Genomic DNA, 15,991 nt, shown 5'->3' with positions numbered 1-15,991 from the left:
ACCCAGCCCCACCCGCCCCCATCATCTTGTGTGACTCCCCAGTTGACTCTGTGGAGTCCTTCTGCTTCCTGGTTCCCCCCATTACCCAAACCCCAAAAGGGGGCCCAAAAAAAACCCCCCCCACAAAAAAAAACCACAAAAAAAAATAACCCCCCCCCCACGGGGGGAAAAAAAAACCAAAAAAAAAAAAAAAAATTTAAATACACACCACCAACAAAAAAACCCCCCCCCCCCCCCCCCAAAACCCCCCCCCCCCCCCCCCCCAAAAGGAAAAAAAGGAAAAAAGAAATTTTTTTTTTACTGAATATTTATCTTTCCTCACCACGATTTCTACCCCCCACACAAACTTAAAACTTCCCTGGTTGGGAAACTCTGTCCGCGCAGTCCTTCTGCTTCCTGGGTTCCATCATATATCATATAGTATATTTATATATATATATAAATATGTAAATCCGATCAAAAAGCAGTTAAGCGTACAGGAGCATGTGATATCGCATCTGCAATGATGCTGTCTACTTCTTTAATATGCTTAATATCAAGGTCATAGGCTTGAAAAACACAAAGACCACCTCATCAATCTCTGATTTGGACATCTAAGAGACTCTAAAAACATCGGAGGGCTGTGATTGAAACCACGAGACTATCACAGCTAGTGTTTCGACCGGACCCAGGAGCAGACACTCAGACAGGATGGGGCGGTTTAATGGAGCTTTATTCCACACACACACACACACACACACGGGAGGGACGAGGGGCGGCCACAGCAGGTACAGGCAGGTGAAACGGCAAAAGAGACTGGAATGACGGAGGCACAGGTGAGTTGACTTAATATAAGAAGCTCACCCTAGCTTCAGCCCAGCATCAATTCATCACCCAAGCTTCTCGCATCTCAGGTCGCAAAACACAATCGCAGACACGCTCTCGCTTCTCGTTTCAAAAATTCTGACAATCTTTACTAGCCTAGTCACTCCGACTCTTGTCCCAACATCTTCAGCCACCATCTTCTTGTAGGACCTTGTCCTCGTCTTCCTCTACAAGAGACGCTTTATCCGTCTCTTAATTCAACAATCATCATATTATTTTGATTAGGTTCCACCACGCTTGATTCACACACGAAAAAGAGCTGGTGTCTGTCTATAAGCTTTGATTCCCATCTTTTAAGTTTACGATAATTTTCGATTAGGGCCTCTCAGTTCTAAAATTTACTCTCGTAATATTTTAAACTTACTGCTGCATCGCAAAATCCACCATCGCTCCTGAATCACCTAATAGTAATAATTCATATATTGTCCAGATGTTCTGTTACTTGTTGTCATTTGTTTGCATTATCATTTCATACTATTTACTCTGCATTAGTTTAGTTAATAAACATATATAACCGTATGTCCTTGTCCGTGCAGGTTTGATTTGATGCGGGGACACTGATGAATTGTGTAAAAGAAATCACTACTTCAGAAATATGAGATTGAATATAGATTTTGAAATTTAATAAATTGATCTGAAATTGATTTGATTAGATCTGTGGAATAATTTCCTCCGGATTATTCCAGTAACTAAACAACGGAGGTGGTGCCCCATTTACGAGTGTATTATTAATCTTCTGTGATTAACCCTTTAGGCGCCGGGTTTTACTTTGAAAAATACTAGATTTTGACATCTAAATTTCAGAAGGCTCTGGCTTGAAAGTGGTTTGAGATAGAGACAAAGTGTAAATGAGACAAATATTGAGAATGACCTTATGAGAATGAGATTGTTTATCTAGGGAGTAAATTTCCCCATCTAATTTGCATATTATGACGTCATATGGTGACGGCCATATTGAATTATATAATTTCCATTAAATACCTGATATTTTGAAAGAGAGTTGAACTTATTTCATCGGATTCACCCCCCTCCATCTATTTGTTATGTTGTCCACATATCAAATGAACAGGGAAAAGTAAATTGTAAGCCAACAGTCATAAACTAGAACTATTACTACCACAAAACTCATGTAAACAGTAGGCGTTTTTTATGATTTTTTACCCACTACCACCCCCCCTATTGGAGGACACTTTTTCTTTTCTTTTTTATTCTCTTCTTCATTATTATTATTATTATTATTATTATTATTATTATTATCGTCATTATTATTATTATCGTCATTATTATTATCATCATTATAATATGATAATAATAATAACAGTAGGCGTCTTTTAGCTGCAGAGGCCTAATCTGATCTATCCAGATAAAAGTTTGTAGTATTTGTAGTATAGTGTGGAACCTCTCATTGCAAGGCACAGTACAGAGACAATATGAACAATATTGAGACCCCACCACATAGCTAACAAATGGACAGGTACACATCCGCATCGGTTGGCTGCGCCACTGTCGCGCATGGACGCACTGTGATCGGCGCGGTAGAAAGAGTGAACACTAACGCTGGTCCCAGCGCTATTCTCACCACCCCCGCTACTTCTACCACATCCATTAGCTCCCTTACTGATACTACGAGTTTATGTAGTACTCCCACCTATATTGGGCAAAGGGTCGTGTGTTTGTGCTTGTGTGTTGTCCTCGCTCTGCCCGGCAGCGGCGGTGCAAAGACGCACCGTGCCTATCACGCTCACTAAACGACCGGCCGTCATCTCCCAAAGGTAGATTTTCCCCTTCAGAATCAGAGTCAGCGAATAGGAGACCCATCACTTCCCTAATCATCAACTTTTAGCTTGTCATTTCCGTTTATTTCGTCTCAATAACTCCTAAATCCAGCAATACCGCTTCAGCATAAATAGCGCCATGGCGCACTATTTCCTGTTTCTCGCCCAACAGTTTGGACGGGTCTTCCTCGAACATTTTGCATTGAAACATGATGTTTTTCTGAGCTAAGGTCTAAGTACGGGATGTCTGCCAACTAGTGGAGGGGAGTATGAATGAGATATAACACTCTATTAGGAGAAAACAGCTGTTTGATTCAGTACCGCGTCCTGTCGCAATTTTGCGACTTTGGCGCTTAAAGGGTTAATTACCTTTCTAATTAAATAGTAGTGTAGCCCCTACATTCTACTCACTCCCTTCAGATGGACAATCTGATTGCCATTTTCTTACGCTCAATAGCTTCATCCCGTTCACCATTCCATCGTTAAGATCATCATACCCACAAGAAATCGGTTTCGTCACCTCGGCAAATCCTGTCCAAACCAGGAATTTTCCCAGAGCCGTACTCTGGGCATTCCCTTGCATCCGAGCCACATCCACTGCTTCCAGGCAGGGAATCCCAGATAATGGCACTAAACCCCTTGGCAGATGGTCTTCTTAAGCATATCTCACGTACATCTGTAACAATCTAAACGATATCAAAAACGCCATGCTTACGAGTCGAGTCGAGTCTCTTTGGGGGCTAGCTCCCCCACTCAGAGTCTCACAACCCACTCGAAAGAACAGTGTAGGTAGTTGTACCCTGTTTTATACATGACTGAAGTCTGGGACCCGCAGACATTAGCCGATACTTTGTACTGTATCTACCTGGAGAGGCCAGGCCTGCAGCCATTTTGTATGTGAACACCTTTAAACACAAGCCCATTTAAAGCCAAGAGTCAGCAATTAATAGTAACCTGAGAACTTCAACAAATGCTAAACATTTATGATCATCATTAATTTCTAGCATACAAGCCAATTTAACACAACCTTTGACTTATAGTATATTGTTATTTACTTTTTCTGATTCCTTGCAATTGTACACACTAGACATAAAAGTTATTAAAAAAAGAAGGATATACTATATATAATATACACTCCATCTGCAAGGAATTGTTTATCAGCTTCATAAATTAAAAAAGGTCCAGTGTGTAACATTTAGAAGGATCTATTGTCACAAACTGACAACAATGCCAGTAAATCTTTCACAGTGGACCTTTCCACAGTGGAGGGCTGCATGGTCAGTTCAGACCGTGAAGGGCAGGCCGCAGAGGTAATACTTGAAGTGGCTTATTGTTCTCACAATAGCAAGGAGCTCTCTGCGTGTCACACAATAGCGCCGTTCAGCTTTGTTGAAAGTTTTACTTAAGTACCACCACCGTCTCCCCCTCAGGCCCCACCTGGCTCGACACCGCCCCCATCCCCATATCGCTGGCGTCTGTGTCCAGGACGAATGGCAGGTTGGGGTCCGGGGGGATGAGGATGGGAGATTCTGTCAAGGCCTTCTTCATAGAGCTGAAGGCCCGCTCACATTCAGGAGTCCGGGTAAAATCACAGTCTTTCTGCTGCAGGTGGAACAGAGGTGCAGCTATACAAGAAGCTGCGCACAAACCGCCTGTAGTAGGACGCCAGTCCAATGAAGCTCTTCAGCTCTCGCAAGTTGGTGGGGGCTGGCCAGTTCTTCACTGCCTGCACTTTTTCCTCCAACATGCTGATGCCCTCTCCCCCAACTCTGTGTCCCAGAAACTCCAGCTCTTTCCTCATGAAGCAGCACTTGTCAGGGTGGAGCTTCAGACCTGCCGCTGCTATCCTCTGTAGAACCCGCCGCAGGGCCTCCAAGGCTGCCTGGAAGGAGCTCCCATGGACCAGGATATCGTCCAGGTAGACCAGACATTCCTGTCGGGGAATGTCGGCTAACACCTTTTCCATCAGCCGTTCGAACGTGGCCGGCGCGTTGCACAGACCAAAGGAGAGGACTTGAAACTGCCACAACCCTCTGCCGGTACAAAAAGCTGTCTTTGGTCTGGCTTCAGGGCTGAGGGGCACCTGCCAATACCCGCTGCGTAGGTCTAAAGAGGAGAACCAGGACGAGCCAGACACCAAGTCCAGAGACTCGTCGATGCGGGGCAGTGGGTATGAGTCTTTCTTGGTCACGCTGTTCAGTGGTCTGTAATCGACGCAGAACCTCATCTTTGGACTATTCTTCTTATTGACCATCACAACCCCCGAGGCCCAGGGGCTGTCCGAGGGCTCGATGATGCCAGCCATCAGCATCTCATCAATCGCTCTGTCCGCAGGTGCCTGATGCGCCAGGGGAAGGCGGCGGGGGCGTGTCTTGATGGGCCGTGCATCCCCAGTGTCGATCTCATGCTGCACCAGATGTGTCAGGCCCACTTCCTCTTCTGTCAGTGCAAAAGTGTCATTTAATTCCACCAACACCTGCCACAGCTCCTCCTGCTGCTCGGGTTCCAAGTCATAGCAGCTGCGTTTCCACACCTCTCTTACTGCTGCCAGTCTGTCTACCTGTCCTCCTGCTGTGGGCTGCTGGTCCAGGGCAGGGGGCTGCACATCAGCTGGGGCATGGAGGATGGGGGGCCACGGGTGTAGGGGGGGAAGCCTGGAGTGGGGGATTTGACACATGATGCGCCTCTACTGCTCTCAAGGTCGGCAGATGTGGTTTTGCGGCTTGTGTGGGGTGCACCATTTCAACTGTGGGACTGCCATCCCCAGGTCCAACACACAGCGGTGCAGGGGTCCTGCACTGCTGCAACCCACACCCTAAAGTTCACTGCCAGCCCCCCCACCCGTATAACCACCACCCCTCTTCCAAGCATAGGGGCTAACTCACAAGTCACAGTCCTCAGCTTCACCACTGTAGGTTTCAACTGTGTCCCCACCGGGATCAGATCCGGTCTCAACAGTGTAGCGGTGGAGCCAGTGTCAACAAGGGCTGTGCATGGAGCCCCTGCCAGGGTGACAGGGACATGGCAAAAATCCCCTGCGTGGGTCCAACCCACCACTCTCGCGGACTCAGCGGTGTCATCTGCTTCTGGGGGGAGTGGAGCCCCGCTCCCCCATCCATGCAGCTGGGCTCCGGCTAACAGGGGCAAGGCAGGGTGGGACACGGGGGTGGGGGTCTTCCCTGAACACCAGCACACTTGGGGCACCTCACACTGATATGGCCAGCCTGGCCACACACCCAACACACAGGGGGGCTTTGGTGAGGATGGGTGCTGCTGTGCGGTGATTGCAGTGACACAGCACGGATTAGTTCAGTCGACTCAGCCGCCCATGCCGGCTTCTCTTGGCCCGGGCCCTCCTGTACCACAGTTCTCACAACAGGGCTGCCCCCGGCATGGTCGCTCTCTGCCGCCCCTCCCACGACCTCTCTCTTCAAGGCCAGCCCCAGTGCCTCCTGCAGGGTGCGGGGGTGTGCCAGTTGTGTCTGGATGCGCAGCTCCCTAGGGGTTATGGCCCAGATGAACTGGTCCCTGGCTAGCTCGCTCTGCACGTCAGGGGGCATGTGAGCGTATGCTCTCCTTGCCAGGGCTTCAACGTCATTAGCCAATACACGGAGCGGGTCACCGGGCTGTCTCTGCCTGCTTGACAGTTCTGAACGCAGGACGCCAGGCTGGCTGCATTGTCCAAACCTCCGCTGTAGAGCCCCAACTAAAGCCCCATAGTTAGCTCTTTCGGCTGGGCTGAGCAGCAGCAAACATGTTAGTGCTTCTTCTGAAAGGCATAGAGCCAGCTGGAGTGCCTTAGTGTCCTCAGACCAGCCTGCAGCCTGCAGCCTGCGCTAACAGTTCAAATTGAGCATGGAAGGCTTCCCAGTTTACCTTACCGGAGTACTTCGGCGTTTTCACTTGGAGCTGGTCACACTGGCGGCCGCGGTCTTTGCTCACATCCGGCCGTGCGGCACTCCTGGCGTGCACCTCCGAGCTTGGCGAGTCAAAGCGAGCGGCTAGCTTCCTGGCTGGTTACTTTAGGCGAGCCACGTGCTCTGAAGTACGGCCAAACTCCCCCTCACGCCCGAGTGTACCAGCATGAAGACTGTCCATCACCTCTTCCTTGACTTTCGGACGAGCGCCGGTCCGGTCTCACCGCCATGTCTGCAGACTGTTAGAGCAGAGTTAGCCGAGTCCGGGTTAGCCGTGACTAACGGAGATAAGCTCGGAAGACTCCGGTGTTTTACTTCTGACACCAAATGTAGCGTCCGCCAGGACGTGTTGAAAAAGATGACGAAGTTAGTCAGCAAACCAACATTTATTGCTGGAACAGTACAGGTTACTGTCGGCCGTAACCACGCCAAAACAACCAAAAACATAAAGTTAGCCGTAACTCTCTAACTGTGTCCTTCGCGCACACCTCAGGCTCGCTCACACACACGCACGCGCACTCACACAGCCCTCATCCCCAACACACTCGCACCCCGCCCCCTACCTACTCATTCAATCCCAAACATGTCATTAACTCACAGAACATTTGACATTATAACAGAACATTACTGCAGGGTCGCTACAGTATTATTGTTGTTAACAACATTGCTGGACTTGTAGATCTTATTTTTTCCTTCATTTTTCCCATTACTGTGATTGTTGTTCTCTATATGAGAGTTTTTGTGGTGGCTGTGTCTCAGGCTCGTGCCATGCAGTGGCATATTACAGCTATCACACTCCAGAAATCAGTGTAACTGCTAAAAAATCTGAAATAAAAGCAGCCAGGACTCTTGGTGTTGTTGTAGTTGTGCCTCACCCTTCCTTCCATTACCCCTACATCCCTTCATCCTTCAACCCTTTCCCCATCCCTTCATCCGTCCTACAATTTATGATTTCAGTTCACCTTTATCCAGTACAATGAGGCATTATAGGTCCATATGCTCATTGCCATGGTCTTTGTTAGTGATTTTATCCGCCTGTGTCTATTGTGCCTGCTGGGATAATCTGGTTGCAAAACGTAGAAATAAGAGAATGTACTCCCAGGAAAAATAAATAGCGTAGCTGCATTGCGATGAGTACTACGTTTGGCATGCAACTCACATTCCATATGTCAACAATAACATCTGTTCCTAGACACTGTTCCTCGCAAGCTCCGAACAGTGTCTGACACAGAATTAGCTCATAAACCCTCATAAATCAACCTTAACTGACATCATACTTAAAAACAGACCACACACATTCCCTGCCTCTTGAGTTTTTACCCTTGGTGTTAGTGAGCACTGCCTGTTGTCGCAATCTGATATTACCACGAAAAGAAACTAAAAGCAGTTTAACCTTTTTAAACTGGGCTTCTTAGATAGAATTACAGTATATGTGTCTTCCCAGATAACTTCACCATCTGATGTCTGCTGTAATTCTTGTTCCTTTTTCCATTGATTTATTGTCTATTGTGCGATTGTGTATGACTTTCGTTCTCAGGTCTGTCTTGGAATAAAAATCTTCATCTCAATGAGACTGCCTTAATGAGATTAAATAAAAATTAATTAATAAATAATACAACCCAAACAATTTAAAAGACCATTTGGACAGCACTGTGTCCCTGTGCTCAAATGCATAGATGAAGCACAAAGAATTGGTACACAAGATTGTTTTACTCGAAACAGGGATAATTGCACAGGAGAAAACTTATAATTCCAAGACAATCTCCCAGTGTTAGACCAACAGAACTCAACTGGACAAGATTTAAATGGACAAGTAACACTTAATGCCACCGTAACCTTCCCTGGGACTTGCACTGTCAATGGGAATGCTACCTGCTGAGAAAATCCAATTGCAAAACTTCAACATAAGGGAAAGAATGTACTCCCATGACGAGAACAAATTACAGCTCAGTTCAGAAAACTTCAACCCAGGACATTTGGCAGATAACCAAAGTGGACGTTATTTAGCATAAACCAAAATCATCAACATTGAGGTGGATGAGGACAGACAGTACTTTAATCTCTATGGAGAGAAAACCAGCAGCAGAGGTGAGGAAGAAAGAGGTGTGGGCGGATGGGAGGATGGAGATAAATTAGTTGTATAACAGAAAGCTTTGGTCATAAAGCTGTCAGACCTCAGCAGATTCTCCTCTCTGTATTGATGGAGACCTTGGAGGGAAGTGAACTCTGCTTTCCACAACTCCTCAACACCTCCTGCAGGAAGCCAGTGCGTCCTCATTTTGAGACCATGCTGATTTACATTCTGCTGTCCTCCATCTCTCTGCTCACTGTAGTTCTTAACCTGCTGGTCATCATCTCAATCTCCCACTTCAAGTAGATAATCATTCATTTATAAAACTGATATAATACAAAATACTGCCTTATCTTAAACTGTGAGGAAATCTGTTTTTGTCTGAATAATGATTGATATTATAACGAATGATAAATATATTGCTGGTCTTCCTCTCCAGGCAGCTCCACACCCCCACCAACCTCATCCTCCTCTCTCTGGCTGTTTCAGATTTCTTCGTGGGTTTCGTAATGTGCTTTCAAATTATTCACTTAGATGGCTGCTGGTTCCTTGGTGACCTCATGTGTGCTCTGGGTCAGTATCTAGCATACATTATTACTTCTGCCTCAGTAGGAACCATGGTGCTTATATCTGTTGACCGCTTTGTGGCTATTTGTCATCCTCTGCATTACTCCACTGAAATCACTGAAAAAAGAGTTCAAGTCTGTGTTTGTCTGTGTTGGGTGTGTTCTGTAATCTTTCAAAGTCTGATTCTGAAGGATATCCTGGAAAAAACAGGCAGGTATATATCCTGTGTTGGAGAGTGTATCATTGTTGTTAACTACATTGCTGGACTTGTAGATCTTATTTTTTCCTTCATTGTTCCCATTACTGTTATTGTTGTTCTCTATATGAGAGTTTTTGTGGTGGCTGTGTCTCAGGCTCGTGCCATGCGGTTGCATATTGCAGCTGTCACACTCCAGAAATCAGTGAAAGTAACTGCTAAAAAATCTGAAATGAAAGCAGCCAGGACTCTTGGTGTTGTTGTAGTTGTGTTTCTAATATGTCTCTGCCCATATTATTGTGTTGCTCTTACAGGCCAAGATAACTTGCTCAATGCTTCATCTGCAACTTTTGTAATATGTTTGTCCTACTTTAACTCCTGTCTAAACCCTTTGATTTATGTCCTTTTTTATCCCTGGTTTAGAAAAACCATTAGGCTCATTGTTACATTTAAGATAATGCAGAGTGATTCCCGTGAAGCCAAGATGTTGTAAAGAGACTCTGCATGGTTCCTGCAATTAGACACTCAGTATGGTCATAGTCATAGTTTTTGAAACTGTGAACATATTCATACCCGCATTAATGGATACTCTTTTTTTTTTGCTTTTTTTTTTATAAAGCGTGTGCTTTTTACAAGTTGCACACACACTTTAAGTTAGGGTGTTTACACACTTGGCCCTTTTCAGCCCTCCAAACAAAGAACAATTAGTCTGCATTTTTTTGTATTTTAGCCAGGTCCACTGCAACATGGGTGTGCATCACGCTCATAGGGCAGCCAAATGATCATTGATCAGAATGTTATATCCAGGGTGCAGCACCTAGTGTTACCATGTTTTGTTATCATTTTATGTTCAGCTTGCTTCTCTATCTCTCTCCTCTGCAGGGCAGTGGGCAGGGTTCAGCTCCACACACAAGTGGACAACTCAAGTGAAGTAGAAATATTAAACCTGCTTTGCCAACAGTTGTTACAGCCACAGCATTCCTGTCTGCTATAAATCTGTCCACCTAGCTACGCACAGAGGTTGACCAAAGTCTTGTCTCCCACAAAAGCCTTATTTATTTCAAACAGTGTCTGAAACATAATTAGCTCATAAATCCTCATAAATCAACCTTAACTGACATCATACTTACTAACAGACCACACACATACCCTGCCTCTGGAGTTTTTACACTTGGTGTTAGTGAGCACTGCCTTGTTACTCTAATAAGGATTAAAGCTGTCTGTATGTAGTCTAAGGGGCCGTCCACACGAATACGTTTTTTTCAAATCTGGATAAATACTTTATCGTATCGGCCTCGCGTCCAGACGGATACGGCGTTTTTGGGGTGTGAAAACTGTATTTTTTTAATATGGGTCCCAGAGTGGGAAAATCTGAAAACGCCGGATTGCCCGGAGTTGTCTGGACGACAACAACAACAACAATGGCGGACTACAACTACTTGTTTGTAAACAGTGCCTGACCTTTATACGCATGCTATAAGAGAATTTACCGCTTCACTCCACATGCAAGATTTATTTGCATCAATACAGGATACAAGCAAACCGAGTTGTCTCGAGAATCAACTAACTTGAACAAAGAACATCATTCTATTATATTCCTCTTTCCCAAGGGTGTCTATTGGTGACGTGTAATGTCTGATAAACAGTAGTCATAACACATCTGATGCCCTACTCTCCAGGAGACAGCCTTGGTCTTTGGAATGTGCTTAGCTCATGGCACAATGAATAACACTCTCCTAACTAGTGTGAGACAACCAGAGTGTGAATACATGAGGATTAACATACATGAACATAAAATATTATACTGTAAGCCTGTAAAATTAAACATGAAATAACACAACATAATATAGTTTGCTTCATGTTCACAGAACCTTATCCCTGAATGCATTTTCCCAATACACCACAAATCTGAGAGGACACGAGGAAGGACTGATATTGACTGATGTCTGTGTTTGATGTCAGTAATATTATTTATTTTATTAAAATTTTAGATTTGTTTACAGTTTATACAGTGACTTTGCTGTTGTAAACGTTATTGTTGCTGTTCAAGACAGAACATTTAGTTATATTAAATATAGAAAATACTGTATATTCTACTCCTGTTCAAAACTGCAAACTGTGTTATTGTGTATATATATTAGTGCTGTCAAACGATTAAAATATTTCATTAATGTCATAGTTAACTCTCAATTAATCGCAATTAATCGCACATTTTTATCTATTCTAAATGACCCTTGATTTCTTTTTGTCCCATTATTTTTTTCTCATTTTAATGCTCAACATGGAAAAGTGGATCGGCTTGCTTATTCGCATCAGCTGGGTACTTGTCAACCTGTCAAGTGGTATTTCAGACTGGACGTGCAGCGATGATAGCTCAGTTCACAACAACAAAACACACAGATCACTTTGGTCTTGTCAATGGAACCATTTGGCAACTTTTTAAAAGTAAACTTTCCATTCAGCATATTATTGGCATCCATTTCGGCGTCTCGCGCTCGCCATCCACTCAAAACGTAACGTCTACTACTCTTAAACAAGTGTGTGCGGCGTGCCTGTTGTTTTGTTTATATATATATATATATAGGTAACACTTTATAATGAGTACACACTATTAAGCATTAGTTCAGCATGAATAAATACTGAATTCATCATTTATAACGCATGAATACACATTAGTATGTAGTTTATAAACACAGTTAAAAATGTTTATTCATCATTGATGAGCACATTAGTTATGGATTAGTAAATACTGAATTCATCATTTATAAAGCATGATTCTGCTGTAAATAGTCATTACTATGTGGTTTATAATCACAGTTATAAATGTTTTACTCTTCATTGTACTGTACATTTCTGCATGCACTTGCACATCCACTATTCAGACATGTATTAATGATTAGTGACTGTGTTAGCAGATGTTCTATAAAACCCACAACAAATTCATTTTCTAATGATGGCCTATAAACAGTTATTAATGCAGGAATTCACAGTTACAAAGCACTTACTACTCATTAATTAAGTATTTTACACGAGCTTATGTAAAGTGAGCACTATCTATGGCTTATTAAGCATTTACAAATGAGATATAAAGGCTGACAATGCCTCGAGACTCACAAAATGTTCAGCTATCTTAACAGACGAAGAAGAGAAACAACACAAAGGGATATAGAACATATCGTATTGATATTTATTGCAACTTCCCAACATATTGTATGAAGACGAACAAGGGTGGTTTATGAAGACATGCTATTGTTGTGATCTTATCTGTTTGGGACGTGTACGTTGAGCTCCCGCTCTCAGCACGTCATCAACGTGATGACGTGCTGAGAGCGGGATGTTACGTCATATTTACGTTAACTCTCAGAAGTTTCTGACAGTGCAGCCAAGGGGAGCATGGAGAAGCACATTGGAGTCAGCGGCCGTCAGCGGTCCACTTTTTTGTCCAGTTGAAGAGGACTGGGTTTGGCTAAATTAAAAAGGACTATATATGAAAACAGGCTAAGTGGCGCACCTTATTAAATCTTGGGCTATTTACTAAAGAGAATGTGCACTGAGAATTTTGGTGCTCAGAGAGTGCCCGGCCAGTATTGTGCTGTGTTCTGCCTGCTTGCCATGAATTGCATGCATCTTGCAGGAGCACACACAGCTGCAGCAAAAACTGCATTCAACACAAACTACAAAGACATTTAACTGCTTTTTAAAGCAATATACTCTTTAAAAATTATATAATCTTATTTGCCATGTACATCTGTGACTACATTTGCATGTACACTAATTTTCCACTATTATTATAGTATTATTATTATTATGGGTCATGAAAACCGCGTATTCCATTTAGATATTTCTAATGGGGCTTTATTCCAAATATAGCATAGAAGCAAGATCCAGACTCAATAATGTCCGAACAGTAGGTGTACCTGAAGGCCATGGCAAATGTAGCACGATTGCAGTCTCCATGCTGCTGAAAGAAGCTATCCAGCTCAAAAAGGCTGCTTTAGTGGACAAAGCACACCGAACTCTACAACCACTACCGCAAACAAGTTGCACCTCCGAGAGCCATGGTGATCATTCATTATTCATTTTTTGAGAAGTTAGTTACAAACTGTAACTCCAGACTATGTGTATAGGCGCAGCCCTCTAAGGCTATAGCCAGTGGGTTTATCCCTTGTATGCTTGTGCAGCACTGAAAAACTTTAGGCCATGCCCACCTGTAAAGTGGGCCTCACCAATGGTATCACCTCATGTATAAATTGGACTGAGACCAGCCACTCAGCTCCCCAAAACAGCCTTATCTTCAGCTAACTAAGGAGCCAGTGAGGCCCAGAATTTACAGGGATGTGCCTTTACTCAAGGTTACTCACTATAACAATCCAGCAAGGATCAAAGTAGAAAAACAGCTCTCATACACCAAAAGGCAGGAGAGAGTGTACAACAAAATCATCTGACGTCAATCACTCTGACAAAACACAAAAACAAAACGAGGAACATCCAGCACATAAAAATGAATTAAAGAACAAGTGGAAGACAGTGACACACCAGAGGGAGAGTTGAGAAATTTTGCAGCTTAAATAGACTTCCAGATTGGAAGGGTGCACTTGGTTAGTGATTATGGAGTGAGGCATGTCAGCAGTGCAGCTCGAGTTGAACTAGCTTGCAGGCTTCGCTCCATTTATTACTCACCCTTTTACTCCACAGCACCTCAATTTACACTTACACTCATTCACAGGAACACCACTGATACTACAGGCAACCACATCTCATATTTCAAGATGCATTTAGGTTATTTGTTATAATAAATATTAATTACTTAATTTGTAATGACATTAAAGCTTTGTCCTCTCCACATTTTGTCATGGCCTATGGGCCATGTTATGACAAAATGGGGGCTTGGTTTAGCCATTTTTGTTCCTGCTTATGTTACGCAATTTAGGTAAAACATTTAAACATCGGTGTGTTTTGTAGTTTTGTTATGTGGTGACAGGTGCTTGTTAGGGTTTGTTTGGTAATACGTGGTTCAAGAAAGTGGTAAAAGTAAAAAAGCTGATATTTTGGATTTATCCTATTTGGTCGTTACGTAAGCTGGACTGTAGGTGTTTTCCTTCAGTTTAGGATGTGATCTGAGGTGCGGTGCCGGGTGACACGTGTAAAGTTGATTTGGAGCACCCTGGTCCCTTTGTTAATTTTGCCAGTAAACATTTTGTTTGCTCGTTCCTGAGCGTAGATCGTGTGGGAATTGGCACAGTAAGTTTGGCTGGATAGGAAGGATGTGTTGTGCGGAGATCTGAGTCTGATTTTTGATTGTAAATTGGTAGGTTTGTTTCTTACCTCAGGCTTAACGGGGAGTGTACTTGTACAGCCAGCCATTGTTTATGTTGATATAATGTAATCCAGGTGACAGTGTTGGTCCTCGTGAATACTGGCATGATGGTGTGGAGTTTCCCTTGACTGTAGCGATGTTCCCCTTTGAATTCGTTAAGCTGGGCTGGCTAGTGGCAAACTCCTAGGGGAAGATCTTGTCTTCCGGCACCTCTCTTCCCATGTTCAAGGTCCAGGCATTCGAAAGACAAGTGAGGCCACCACGACCCGAATTCACCCCACCAACACTCCAATCGTCTCTCGGCTTCATAGGTATCAGTGTGGAAAGTCGCTCGCCTGAAGTACACTCTCCTTCTGCAAAACTTACCCTTCCACCGCTCCAACAACAAAGCTAAACTTTTTAAGCAATTCAGCAAAACACCACTCTCTCTTGCATATTCAAAGTCCTTCCCATCTACCTCAACTACTGACATCTCATACAAGATTACATTAACCCTAGGCTAGCTAGACAAACTCCCCCACCCAAGACCCTCTGTTGATCATAGACAAGTAACCATACATTTTTGATTTTACTGCAACTTTCGCCAAATTCTGTCCGGATCAGGAATATCATCCGAGCCATTACCCAGGGCATTCTTTTCACATTGGAGCCATCTCCATCGCTTCCAGGCAGGGAATCCCAGATAACATCATTAAAATTCTTGGCAGATGAATTTCCAGTCTACCTCCATATACATCCATAATGACCGGAACAATGCCTCACTCTTCCTTCCTTCCATTACCCCTACATCCCTCATCCTTTATCCCGCCTTATCTCTTTATCCCTCAACCCTTTCCCCATCCCTTCATCACTCCTCCAGTTTATTATTTCGGTTCACATTTATCCAGTATGTGCTATAAGGCATTATAATTCCATATCCTCATTGCCTTGGTGTTTGTTGGTGAATTTATCCGCCTGTGTCTATTGTGCACTCGCCTGTTGCATACTCAATTTAAATGGACAGTTGCCTCTAAATGTCATCTTAACTTTCCCAAGACACACTGAAACTGAAACCTGAAGTCATGCGCTGTTAATGGGATGTCTACCTGCTGGGATAATCTGGGTGCAAAAGGTGGACATGAGAAAGATAAGCAAAGAAGGCACAGAACGTCAATCTTTGTGAAGAGAAAAATAGCAGCAGGGGAGAGGACGAGAGAGTTGAGGAGGGAAGATGGAGATAAATTATATGTGTTGACCGCTATGTGGCTATTTGTCATCCTCTGCATTACTCCACCAAAATCACAC

The 15,991-nt window shown here is 43.8% G+C and overlaps 2 protein-coding genes across 2 annotated transcripts in view; both read left to right on the top strand.

Annotated features, from left to right (window-relative positions):
* Positions 1-15,991, top strand: part of LOC127365342 (trace amine-associated receptor 13c-like) — a 62,884-nt gene that overhangs the window by 44,241 nt on the left and 2,652 nt on the right. The window lies entirely within an intron of this gene.
* On the top strand, positions 8,697-11,568 carry LOC127365338 (trace amine-associated receptor 13c-like). Its single transcript, XM_051403351.1, has 2 exons — positions 8,697-8,929; positions 9,067-11,568. Exons 1-2 carry the CDS (start codon positions 8,757-8,759, stop codon positions 9,881-9,883), a joined length of 990 nt encoding a protein of 329 aa, XP_051259311.1. The 5' UTR covers positions 8,697-8,756; the 3' UTR covers positions 9,884-11,568.

Source organism: Dicentrarchus labrax, unplaced genomic scaffold (assembly GCF_905237075.1).
Source record: "Dicentrarchus labrax unplaced genomic scaffold, dlabrax2021, whole genome shotgun sequence".
NCBI lineage: Eukaryota > Metazoa > Chordata > Actinopteri > Moronidae > Dicentrarchus > Dicentrarchus labrax.
Note: the sequence above shows the minus strand (reverse complement) of the source record. Positions and strands in the feature narration are given on the sequence as shown.